General features: G+C 42.4%; 1 protein-coding gene across 4 annotated transcripts in view; it reads left to right on the forward strand.

Moving 5' to 3' along the window:
• The first annotated feature begins 1,035 nt into the window (after positions 1 to 1,035).
• The window catches only part of LOC308330374 (macrophage-stimulating protein receptor-like), a 22,684-nt gene continuing 10,067 nt past the window's right edge, over positions 1,036 to 13,652 (forward strand). For all 4 annotated transcript variants that reach the window (XM_080785220.1, XM_080785222.1, XM_080785221.1 and 1 more), the window contains exons 1-12: positions 1,036 to 1,175; positions 2,689 to 3,968; positions 7,176 to 7,352; positions 8,411 to 8,530; positions 9,031 to 9,210; positions 9,561 to 9,724; positions 10,197 to 10,332; positions 10,462 to 10,598; positions 11,059 to 11,229; positions 11,656 to 11,743; positions 12,140 to 12,364; positions 13,272 to 13,418. In XM_080785220.1, coding sequence (XP_080641346.1) covers positions 2,772 to 3,968; positions 7,176 to 7,352; positions 8,411 to 8,530; positions 9,031 to 9,210; positions 9,561 to 9,724; positions 10,197 to 10,332; positions 10,462 to 10,598; positions 11,059 to 11,229; positions 11,656 to 11,743; positions 12,140 to 12,364; positions 13,272 to 13,418 — 2,742 coding nt within the window. In that variant the 5' untranslated portion in view covers positions 1,036 to 1,175; positions 2,689 to 2,771. The remainder of the gene's footprint in view (positions 1,176 to 2,688; positions 3,969 to 7,175; positions 7,353 to 8,410; positions 8,531 to 9,030; positions 9,211 to 9,560; positions 9,725 to 10,196; positions 10,333 to 10,461; positions 10,599 to 11,058; positions 11,230 to 11,655; positions 11,744 to 12,139; positions 12,365 to 13,271; positions 13,419 to 13,652) is intronic.

Genomic DNA, 13,652 nt, shown 5'->3' on the forward strand with positions numbered 1-13,652 from the left:
TAAAATAGGTTTAAGGGTTTAACTATATAGTCTTTAGCTGGTGACCCCCTGAAATGCCTTCAAGGACCATTTTGTAAGAGAAAAGTGATTCAAAGTTGTGATATGTGCTACTGTAGCCTATACATTTGTTAATATAATATAAGTGTTGTGTTAAATAGCCCTAAATTCATCATTGCTAGTAGGCCTATACTATATTTGTTCCCCCATCTCTCCAGCTCTTTATTCAAAGAACTCATACAGCCAGGAATTGTTGATGAGTCATCATCAACAATTCCTGTCATCAATGATGACACAAAGAAGTGAGGAGACACAATTGGAACTGAATTGAAACATTGTAAATTTGAAGCTGATAGATGGGTATGCGTATAGATACTCTCTCCTGACTGGCTGAAATTAGCAACCCACTGAAAATAGTAAGAAAACCCATTTTCAACCAAACAATATCAATACATGTAAGTGTGAACAGGGACAGACACATAGCCTTTGGTAGGATAGATAGGCCTATAACTACTAGGCCTACTAACTAGACTGATTACTGGACTTTGGATTTACGAGTAGATGTTTAACTTCTATTGCCTCATTATGTGAATGCAAAAAATTGCTTTTTGAAAAAATAAACATCTCCCACGTGTGTATACTGTATACCTATAGTGGCTGTGACCTATATTATAATTACTTTAAAAGGAGGCAGTCTGGCGATCAGAAAGAAAGCATTCCTTTCATACCACCGCTGCTAGGTTATGTATGAGTATACTCACTGAACTGTCCTCCTCTAGGCAATGCATTTTTGGCAAAAATCCTACAGGCGCGCACTGGCGCAGACACGGGCTACTTGGGGTATTTTTTCCATCACTTACATATGCCTATAGTGGCGAGTCACTGCCGGCAGCCTAGATAACCTATAACTATATGAAATATTAATAGAAGTGAAGGAAAGGAAAGGAAGGTATTTCGCAATTGTTTCCAGCCTTCCGTGTCACGGACGGGGCGTGACAGACAGGAGTGAGTGAGTGAACCAAGGAGTAAATAATAAATCTGTGCCAAAGTGCCAGCCTACGCCCCGTGCCCACACAGGTGTGTGTGTCCCGCTACAGTCCTGTGGGAGTTGGTTTGACACTCACATCGCAGTTTGAGTCGTCTGGATACACGAATACGATTGATCAAAAGAAACCACGGTAAGATCACGATGTGCATTTGCGACTTCTATAACTTTGTGAGACTGTTCGCCGACTTACTAAATTTATATAAACAGTAGTAGGCTAGTCTGTGTTTATTACTCCGAATTATTATTATTATTATAATAGTAATAATGACACAAATCATTCTGTATTTTGCCAGGAGTTGCAGGCTACGCTTTTCTTTCTAAAAACGAAGATATTTCTTAGTTCTCACTTAGCGTTGCATCAGACAGATTTTAATACATTTGGTGCTACAGGAAGTTGCTACACAGATACTAACTGACATTCACATCATGGCAGCTCTGGTCAGCGTTAACGATTTATCCTACATCATGCCAACAAACATATTATTGTGTGTGCACACACACACACACACACACACACACACACACACACACACACACACACACACACACACGCGCGCGCGCACACACACACACACACACACACACACACACACACACACACACACGTCATATACTCAAAGTAAAGTGTGGGACATACAGACATAGTGAGAACATCACTGCCTTTACATTAGGCAAATTAAAATTAAATATGTTGTACGTATACATAGCCCAATCTGTGGTTGCCCACCTCTCTATAACTATAAGGCATTGGTTTTCAACCTTTTCTGGATCAGTGCCCACTTAAAATCACCTGACCGCTTAACAGACAGCCAGTGGTCAGATGTACAGGCTGCATGCATGCATTTTCAGAGCATGTTTATTTTTGTGATCAATCAATTGAATGTGTTCTGGCTTGGTCAATGGTGTTTTGCCAATTATTTGGGGGCCAATTTGCTATACCCTCACGGCCCACCAGTGGTCCCCCAGCCTACAGGTCAACTCTACTCAAGGACCACAGTACAACCTGTCGCAGTCCTACATGACCACAGTACATCTCTTTTTTTTAAGTGATACATTTGTCACCTGTCTGTCAAGTGTGTCATTATTGTAGTAGTCAATGTGTTATTGTGTTCATTTGTATCCTGTGTATGTGTTTCCTGGTTATGTGTCAACTTGATGCAGCATGTCATGTCTTGTCCACAGTGCATTCTATCTTCCCTCTGTGGTCTTCCTATTAGGCACAGCACTTAAAGTCTTAACTCCACATCTCTGCTATGCTATATTCTGCTATATAAACACTTTGTGTCTATCTTGAACCCACAAAGACATACAGAAACAATGACACAGGAACGAAGACAGTCAATCATTATTACATTTAAGCTCAGAAAGCAAACAAGAATCCAAATGCTTCTATCATAGAGCTTTTTCCCTGCTTTACGCATTGTTGCCTTATGGACTTATTCCCCTCTTTCCTCAGTTTAACAAGCTAAATTGTTTGCAGTGTGCATGTTAACTTAAAAAGCTTTGAACCTCTCTGTGTTGAATCAGGAGTAATTCTTAACTACTACTCAGCCAGTCAAATGCCAACATTCCTCTCTCTCTCTCTCTCTCTCTCTCTCTCTCTCTCTCTCTCTCTCTCTCTCTCTCTCTCTCTTCCCACACAGAGATCCTGCTGGTCTCCAGCATGTGCTTGGTGCGACACGTCTCCTGTAGGTAACATACACTCCCAGTGGACCGCTGTGTGGAGATGGTCCTGTGGCCCACTGTACTGACAATATGCTTGTGGATACAATCACACCCTGCTTTAGGACTGTGCCCTGTGAAACCTCGCAGGCTGGAGGACTTCAGCGTGAATTACTCCCTACCCAACTTTCAAACAGAAACTCCCATACAGAACATAGCAGTGAACTCATCCGATGGGGAGGTATACGTCGCGTCACGTAACGTCATCGAGGCAGTGAATGGCGACCTGAAAAGACTGTGGGAGGTGCGCACGGGCCCTGTGGGCAGTGCGGAATGTACAACGTGTGGGGTGTGTGACGTGGAAACGGACCCCGAAGACCCGGTGGATACAGATAATCAGGTACTGATTCTGGACCCTGGATTTTTGCCCTACCTGTACGTTTGTGGGAGTAATCAACATGGTCTCTGTTACTTCCTTAATTTGGAGAACTCACCTCCAACGCCTCAATGTTTATTCCGAAAAGAGGTGAACTCTCCAACGGACTGTCGTGACTGTGTGGCCAGCCCAAAGGGCACAAGGGTCAGCATCGTCGAAGACGGTCGGACCGCACTTTTCTTTGTCGCTGCCTCTGTGGATGAGGATGTGGCGCAGAGGTACCCGAGGCGGTCGTTATCGGTGCTGAGGCCGCTTTCGACTGAGGATGGTTTCGAAATGGTCTCGAAAGGCCTGACGGTGCTCCCCGCACTGCAGGCGTCCTATCCCATCGATTACATCTACAGCTTCTCAACCGAGGAGTACGTCTACTTTCTGTCCCTTCAGAAGGAGGATCCCCTTAAGAACAGCCCGGTGTTTCAGACTCGTCTGGGACGGTTGCCGGTTAAAATCCCGGAACCGTGGATGTACCGGGAAGTGGTCCTGGAGTGCCGCTACGCACCTAAACGCAGGAGGCGGCAGAGGGAAGATTACAAGGTGTACACTGTGTACAACGCCCTCCAGGCGGCATACTTAGGTCGAGCCGGGACGGACTTGGCAAATGATCTGAGGATGACGGATGAGAATGAACCTGTACTGTATGGGGTGTTTGCAGAGATGGGTGAGGACGGACGTCCCCAAAAAAACTCAGCCCTGTGCGCCTTCCCCATGGTGTATATAAACAAGGCGATCGATGATGGTCTGGAGGACTGTTGCAGAAAAGGACCAGAGCAGCTGTCCAGAGGACTGTGTCACTTCTTCCACCCCTGTGAGATGTGCCCACATGAAGTGAGTAGAACCCGACCGATGACAGATTATTGGTTACGATGTTGATCCTGATTTTGGAGAGTTGTTGTTTTGACAGATATCTGAATCAGGGTCACGTCACAAATAAAGTTTTTGTGTGCACGCTCCATCATGTTGTAGTTTTTCATGAGAAGAGAGGGTAGAGTAAGAGAAGAAGAGAAAATAAAACCAGAATAGAAACAATAATCAAAAAGATATACAGACAGTATACAGGTATGTAGCAGCCAGGTATGTATATTGGAAATAATTAAATTGGAAACAATAACATTTTGATAGATACATTTTTAAGTATATTATTGGAAACTTCAATATATGAACATTAAACTTCAATACAACAATTATGTAAATCTGGAAATAAGTTCCTCTTATTTTGATACTGGGCTGTCATCATCATCAGAGTACAAAGGTTCCTGGCACAGACAGGAAGTACCAAGTCAACAAACATAGTATAACTAACTAAGACGCAGTTATGATGAGAGGCGATGGCATCATATAAAGCAATAAAAGCATTTGTTCTCAAAGTGGAGTCCAGGGACGCCTAGGGCTACTTGAGGGAATTCCAGGGGGTACCTAGCTAGAGATTTAGAGATATTAGTTAGGAACCAAATGGACCCTTATGGGTCGTGTCGAACCACTCATATGAAGTAGTTACGGTAAGTTAGACTGTATGGGAGTTCAGCATACAGTGCCATGGCAACAGTCAGTGTTCAGGAAATAAGGTGCGTGTGAAAAGGAGGGACTGATGAGTCACTTGTGACCTGAACATTGCCACACCAGTTTTCCACTCTGTGGAGTTTCAGGCATCAACCATTGATGAATGCCTTCTTTAAAAAATAAATAGGGGTGGGAACTGTTTACATTCCATGTCTCCAAATTATAATTGAAGATATGAGTGAGACTCACTGATTTATCTCCCTGAATAAAGTTGAATGCATAGATAATGAATACTAAATACTTTTGCGCATATGAATACATACTAGGGAGGGGGGGCTTATCTGTTTGGAGGTAGCCTACTGTATATGTTCTGGTTTTTAGTGAGATGTAAGAAGGATCAGGCTCCAAGGAAAAAATGGTTTAATAGGAATCAGTGTGTTAGTGGAGTAGAGTGCAAACTACTCCAGTATAACGTTATCGTTGCAGTCTAAATGGTTCAATAGGAATCAGTGTGTTAGTGGAGTAGAGTGCAAACTACTGCAGTATAACGTTATCGTCACAGTCTAAGGACAACATGTTGGATGATTCTGTTGGCTGTGCTACAGAACAGAAAGGTGTGGTTTTATCTTTATGCCTTCCAGTCTGTAAGTACAGCCATGTGTTCACTACACCTGGGGGGTTAACACGCCAGAGTTATAAATCCTGACAATAAAAACATGGAGCTCTGTGTGTGTGTGTGTGTGTGTGTGTGTGTGTGTGTGTGTGTGTGTGTGTGTGTGTGTGTGTGTGTGTGTGTGTGTGTGTGTGTGTGTGTGTGTGTGTGTGTGTGTGTGTGTGTGTGTGTGTGTGTGTGTGTGTGTGTGTGTGTGTGTGTGTGTGTGTGTGTGTGTGTGTGTGTGTGTGTGTGTGTGTGTGTTGGGGGGTTATAGACTGTGCTGGGCTTTGCCTTTCACACATTTTATTGGAGTGCCTGGAAACGGATACATCAAAAGATAGGAGAGGGAAGAGTACATAAGGAGCAAGTCAATTTACGTTTTTATTATGTAAAAAGGAAGTGCAGATAATTTTTGTTTATTTTACACATGAAACGAAATCATCAAAATACACAAGATAGGAGAGGGAAGAGTACATAAGGAGCAGTGTTTATCTCTATATTCTGATGGTAATCATTGTATAGAGGGGTCTTCCTATCTCTCCAGCTCTTTAGTAAGACAAAATAAAATGTCTGTATACCAATTTCATTCGATTTCGAGAATTTCTAGAAGTGATACAAGATAAACAAGTGAAACATGAAATTGGAAATGGCAACCCACCTGAAAACGTGACAGTTTTGGCGAATAGATAACGAGAAATATGCGCTTATATACGCTTCTAGTATAGAGCCACGAGACTATAGGTTAAGGCCTATTAGGTTACTATATATGTTTAAATGATTAAAACATCTCAGAAACTCACAGCACTTGACAGTGTGAGACAGTGTTTAGTGGTTATAGAAAAATACGCACATCACTTCATGGAGGTGCTGGGTTCAAAAAGTAACATATGAAAAGAGAAGGGAACCCGCACACTCGTATGGTTTAGTGGTCCCTTGGGTGGGTGAGGTGAGGACCCTATTCCTACTTTTTGGTTTGGGTTTGTATTTGGGTGTGTAGATGGGAAACAATGGAGGGAGCCTAGTAGACCGCTTTGGCACTCTGGTTAATGAAGTATATAAGTGGTTAACCACGTCCCATTTTACTGGCCACTTTGCCAAGAATCTTCCCTCGTACATCATACGCTGTCATTCCGTGTGCAAATCATGGTGATAGAGCAATACCCAACATCTGCTTTGAATATTCACTTCAGGATAGGGTTGTGTTGAGAAGTCTCCTAGTTCACTGTTTGTCAACTTCAGGTCTAACGTGTTACAATTAACATGGAAGACTTTACAGTGTAGATTGTGGTCCCAGAGATAAGACAAAATGTATCTGAATAGCCTAATAATACACATAAAACTGCGGGTCCCTGAAATGAAAAGGTTTGAGAATCATCGCCCTAGCTAACATATTGTTGCTATTCGGCGGAAACCTTAATTGTATATCCATATTTAAACTAGTTATTTTGTAAATGAATGCCCTACTTAATCATACAAGAGTGCATGTCGCACAGAAGTAGTGAACATAGCCGATCCACACATATTTTCACTATTTAAAATAGTAGTACACTACAGACAGTAAGTGACTATATGACATTCCGGAGCCAGAGTTTTTTGTTCAATGACCTGGTTGTACTCTCATGAGTCATGGCTGGAGGCGTCAAACCAGGACACTTCCTCTGTAAATACTGCTTCACGTACCCCCCTAAACAACAAACTATCATGTTTATGCCTGTATTATCTTGCCAGTACATTATCGACAATTACATCCTTTGTATTGGTGATAATTTCACTACACAGTAGTTTGTTTATTTGTGTTAATTACATTTTAATGAATTTTAATTACTGATGTAATAGTGTAAGAACGGAATGTGAGTGTGTTTTTCTCTTGTGTTGCACAGAGCCCAGACTTCAACGACACATGCAGGATCAAACCCACTCTGGTGTCGAAGCCCTGTTACAGAGTGGACCTCTTCAACAAGAGGATGACCGATGTTCTGTTCACCTCCGTCCTGGTCACCGTCCTGGGCAGTGACACGCTGGCACACCTGGGCACCTCAGACGGCAGGATTCTGCAGGTAGCAATGTGGCAAGGGGAAAAACTACAAGGGACACTTATGGCCTGCGGTGTTCATTATGGGGTGGTGTGTTTGATCAAGTTCTAAATTGATCAATTCGTTCTGTGTTAAAGCAATGTTGATGTTACTAGTAGTAACCAAAATCACTCATCAATATTACTCATCAATGAACACATACAAAGCGGATTATGCAAATGTAGAACAAAATCATAGTCCTGTTATGTAAACATTTCAGATGGATGTATTATATTTAGATTGCAAAATGTGACGATTAAATGTCATTGTGATTCGACAAAAACACAATTTAATTGTGTTTTTGGCATTGAACGATGGAACAAATGTAATTTACAAATGTCACTCACATGTCAGTTCAAGTCCCCCCAAAAACCCTCCACAGTGTGAACCCTGCGACACTGTTGCGAGTTTACTATGAGACCGTGGAGGGACTGGGAAATAATGCTCGGAAGAACTTGGCATCCGACTATGCGTGTTGTGCCGATGAGATGTTGTGTGTGTGTGTGTGTGTGTGTGTGTGTGTGTGTGTGTGTGTGTGGCTGGCCAATCACAGCTGTGTTTTGCTGCGTGGGGATCGGCATGTGAGCGGGCTAGCCAATAAGGGCTCTGTGTTGCGGGTGGAGAATTGTGTAGGTTAGTGTGTGTGGTGTAGCCGAAATGGGTGGTGAGAACATGAGGGGGATGTTGCACAGCAATAGGTGACCCCTACATTAAGCTGTATCTCTCCCAACATGCAGTGCGGGGGCTATGGCGGGACTAGTTGATAATTGCGTTTATCTCAAATAATTGCGGTTAGGTGATTTTGTCACACTGTAATCGTGACAGGCCTGCCCTGGTTATATTACCCGGCCTTGATGGCAGTTCTCGAGCTCACCAACCTCCTTAGATCACCAATATTATAGACTATAACGTGTGTGACGAGGAAGAAGAATCTGCTCTGTTTGAGTTTGTTTATGTACCAATGAGTAGTTATATTCAACCCAATGTTCTACCAAAGCGCAACATCACTTTAACATATGTCTCTTTCTGTTCCACTCGTGTAGGTCATTCTGTCTCTCAACCGCATTACCATTTTTGCCAACTATTCCCTGGGAGAGGACCCGGTGAGCAGGGAAGCAGCTGTTCGTTCAGAGACCTCTCTTCTCTTTGTGGCTGGAAATAAGGTGCTTTTCTCAATAGCAACTATAACAGCTACAACTGGTCTGAATCCGTGAGGATTCTTGATTGAATGATTGATTGATTGATTGATTGATTGATTCATTGATTGATTCATTGATTTACCGATAATACTTTACCGGTAATACAAGTTTGTTAACAGTACAGTACAGACAAGGTTATACTAAAAGGATAACACAAAAAAACGTCCAGGGCTTCTTTCCATTGTGGTCCATTTGTACTCAATTCATCCAAAATACATACCTCAGTAGCATTAAATGGTATATTGTCAGAGGGAGGACTGGTGGGGGCGGGGGGCAGAAGATGCTACTACCAAGGTGTTCATAGGTCAGCCATTCTTTTAGGTTAGTTTTGAACTTTTGAGTTTCGGTATAGAAGTCAATATCCTTTTGTCTTTAATATTATTATTATTATTAGCATTGAAACAAAAACTTTTTTTTTTCCCTTCAATTTCTCTCTGGCTGTTTCTCCCTCCATCATGGTCTAGGTGTACAGCGTGCCTCCTGCAGGTCCAGGATGTGCACACTTTGTGACATGTTACAGCTGTCTGAAGGCCCCGCGCTTCATGGAGTGTGGCTGGTGTGCAGGTGGCTGCTCCAGGCAACACGAGTGTACGTCGAGTGGAGTGGAGTGGAGTGACCAGGCCTGCGCTCCTGTCCTCAGAGAGGTAGAGCACACAATGCTGCTCGCTTTTATGTCGCTGTCGAGTGGAAACCTTGTATGTCCAAAACCGTAACTTGCAATGGAAATATGCAGAAATAGTGAGAATAGGTCACAATGCGACGCATTGTGAACTTGTAGATTTTCTATTCTTGCTACTTTTGCTTGACAATCTTAAGGCATTAAATGGCAGTTGATGGAGATGCAAGTATGAACAATCGTTGCCAAACCAAACCAAAACTGTTCCCATGGATGCAATGTAGTTATTATTTAGTTACAAGTCACAATAAAAAGATAATATGGAGGTCAGCTACAAGGCCACAGTTCTTCTCACTGGTTGCTGTTGTGTCTGTGTAGTTTTTCCCGAAGACTGCACCTTTCGACGGCGAGACGGAACTGACTCTGTGTGGGTGGGAGTTTCAGTCTGAGTCACGGCCCCCTATCGTCAACGACAAAACCCATGTGGTGAGAGTGGGACAAACCCCCTGTGCTGTCCTCCCTGCAAAGAGCAACAGTGAACAGTGAGTAACAAAGACACATAAATCTGTATTACTATACCTGGTTAGGACGATTTTAATATATGAATACCATTTTAAAACTTTGGGGGTCATTTGAACCCTAACGTAACGCTGAAAATATTGCTGATCTACAACCTCATAACGCACGATCGTGCTCATCCTATCCTACCTTAGTAAACCCCGGGGAAGGTGCAAATACAAACTCTACAATTTTAAATGCTAGTATGGTCATTCATTACACCAATGTCTGCGTATGTTGAGGATTTTGGGGGGTTTATTAAGTTATCTAAACTTTATATTACTACTTAGTAACTATTAGGCACTTGCTTACTTCTGTATTAGAACTTTTATGAACGTATTGCACTGTATGTTGTACATTGTTACCAGAGCGTGGTAGAGTCTGCCACGCCACAATTTCACTGCTCATACACACATGTGACCAAAAACACATCTGAATGTGACCCATACACTGTAGGTTAGTGTGTAAGCTTCAACGGCAGGATAAAGCACCAACCCATCCTCTCAACATCACCGTGGAAGTACATGAAGAGAAGGCAGACCATCACTATTCCATCCAAGGACGAGCACACATGCAAGGCTTCTTATTTGTGGTGCGGTACCCTTTTCTGAATGCTTGTGTTCGTCATATTACCTGCATATTGCCTTTGTTCTTGTTATTGATGAGTGGATGAGGACACTAATCAATGTACTAACACTAAGTTGGACTGCATTCCATTCAGGAGCCTATCATAACAAAAATCCATCCTGACTATGGACCTATAATCGGGGGTACAATGGTCACGCTGGCAGGAAATCATCTGAATTCGGGGGTGCAAAGAAGAGTTGTCATTGGTGGCCAAGACTGTGTTGTTCAAAGGTAAAGAGTATGAATAAGACATTTACATTGGAAGTATAATGTGTTATTGCAATGAGGTCTCTGCGATGTCTTTACATGTCTTTAAGGGAAATGAGAATTAGGGGTAAACAATATTGGGAAAAATTGACATTGCAATGTTTTTGTATTGGTATATAAAAAAGGTTACATAATGTCACCAGATATAATGCAGATCTGTATCCAGTTTAAGTCATGATTGATGCATATATCTAGAATATATTAAATAATTCCATAGGTCTGCCTGCCATGTTTTTACCCTGTTTTCAACCTGAACTGGAAAACATGATCATCCCGATCATGATCCGCATTCATGTGGACTGTGCTGTTTCTTCCAGATTAGACATGAAAAATGCAAACCTTGACAATAACTGTCCCAGTTTACCCTAGCTATCCTTTGCCCAGCTGTCACTATTGAACGTGTGTATATTGTTATATTGTGTAGGTCTGGTGGGGATACATCATCCATAGTGTGCCTCTCTCAACTTATGGAAGATGTGGGTGACAAAGTAGTGATGGTCCTCATTGACAGCTCTACCGTGGTCTACAACAAGACCTTTGTCTACAAAGAGAACCCTGTTATCACCCGTGTCTCCCCTCTCTGCAGCTTCAGGCGGTAGGAAAACAACTATATTCCAATGCAAAGTCATATTATCTTCCTAGAAGTGTAACGTTCGCTTCATGACATAAATAATTGTCTCCTTTGAGTTGAGCGACACCATTGCAGTAAAATAAACTACTGCCTGCAAACAGACTTACCATAATGTTCTGTTATTTAAAAGTTAATTTATCTGGTCAGTAAAACTTGAAATTATCTTTGAGATTTGGTCGTGTTGTCAGAAGCAACAGTGTTTTTGTGACATTAGTAAGGTGCATAAAGCTACAAGCAAAGGCATAAAGTATAATGTCGCAGCTCAGTAAGAGTCCAACTGTCAAGGTAAATTCATAGTTTTGTTGGCCTGATAAATGAACTACAACATTATAGGTTATAATCAACCTTTTTGGACATAACTTTAAGTGTTTTCTTTATTCTCTCATAAAGTGGCTCCAGGCTGATGATTGAAGGCAGAAACCTAGACTCCGTGTACCACACTGTGGTCAAATACACATCCCCCACCAATCAATCTCAGGTACGGTATATGCTATTGAAAAACAAATGAAATATAGTCAATCCTCAAGCTCACAATGTGCTGTATAGTGATGTATTGTGAGCTAGTAGATCGGCTCATTTTGCGCGCACAGTCGCACACAAAAAAAGGAAATGAAAAAGTTCTATAAAAAATATTATCATAGGGAACATTCTGACTTCATCCTGGTGTATTGATATCCTGCTACACTATGATTAGTTCTGCTATTCTATGGAAAATAATTCTTCAACAACTGTCTTATAACATCTTTCTTATGTTCAGTGTGGTAGAAATAAAACTGTCTGTCTGTGAATCAATTAATGTCAATAATCTTGTCTTTTGGCATTGGCTTGTGATCGTGCCTATTTGTTGTGATTATTTTCACTGTTTCCTAAACAGGTCACCCGGGTGTGCGGTCATACACTAAATGCTACCCACATGGAGTGCTTAGCCCCTGTGTTTCCAGAAGATAAGGCAGACACAGGACGCATGTCCTTTGACATGGACGGAGCCCTTAACCTCTGGAGGACACGTTTTGACTACTACCCCGACTTCAAAGTCATTCCCTTTGAGAATGACAAAGTGTTGAAGCTCATCCCGGGAGTGAATGAAGTGTCACTGCATGTGCGTATATGTTCCCCCCAGTCCTTCATCATTTTCAACTCATGTATGCCTCTAGTTTAGGATTGAGGTTGTTCGTTTATTTTCCACACAGGCCAGGTTAACAGCAAATCTGCACAGTCAATATTAATGTTTTATCTTTATTTAAAAAATGTTTCCCAATTTAGTCGTGACACCAATTCCACCACATGTGTCTCATGCTCATGAGTCTCATGCTGACTCATGTGGGGAGGGTGTAGACTACGTGACTGCTCTGAGTCTCCAGCTGCTTCTTTTCACCTGACAGTGAGGTGTTTCACAGGGTGGACATAACGTTTGTCTAGTCACTCTCTCTAGTCGAGTGACAGGGATCACCCCCCCATGAACACGGCCAGTTGTGTTTGTCGGAACATCCGCCCAAGCTAGAGGCCCCCCAAAATATTATCCTATACCACCACCCAACGACTACAATCCATGCAGTAAATGATGGTGAAAAATAGCACAGTCGGCCCGACTCCTCACTCATGTGATCTGATGACATCATAAGCAGAGATTTCAAGCTAATGGAAACTTACAGCCTTTCATTCTCATCCAGGATTCTTAACATGCAAAATTTGTGTGCATGGTTGTTGCCTCATTGTTGTTGCAAATTGTTTGAAATCTCTACTGGTGATGTAAACGGCAGATTGATGTAATCTGCAGATTAATGTAATCAGCAGATAGATTTCATCAGCAGATAGATTTCATCAGCGCACTTCTGAAACACAGAGTGAGAATACAGAAACGCTAAAATCCTAGTATAGTGAGAAGAACCCATATAAATATGGAGATGAAGTTGAAGTAAGGTGAACTTGTTTCTTTGAGGAAGTGTATGACGCAATCAATCACTCACTAAAGGGTGGAAATGTTCTTCAAACTGTGTTCCCTGCAGCATTTGGAGCTGAACGCAGTGAACTTGTGCATGAAGATCGTCATGACCATCGGTGGTGTGGACTGTAATGTCCAGGTTCTGCTGAATGAACTGACCTGCAGAATACCAAAGGATCTGGTTCTCCCCAGTGAGGGACTGCCTGTCAAGGTAATGATCTGTCCCGTCAATATCATGACTTCTAAACTGCCTCCCCCTGGCCAGCCGGGGCGCCTGATGGAGGGGAAAGGAACTGGTTGGAATAACGTGTTCCTTCCACGCGCTACGTCCAACCAGGGAAACTCCCCCCTGTCAGGTGTAAAGGAGCAACTTGGACACTCAGGCATGAAGGAAGCATGAGTTCAAGTCCGTTGCTCTCCCCTTGTCCCCCATATGGTGGAGGGT

The sequence above is a fragment of the Protomyctophum bolini genome (assembly GCF_963924005.1).
Source record: "Protomyctophum bolini genome assembly, chromosome: 2".
Taxonomy (NCBI): domain Eukaryota; kingdom Metazoa; phylum Chordata; class Actinopteri; order Myctophiformes; family Myctophidae; genus Protomyctophum; species Protomyctophum bolini.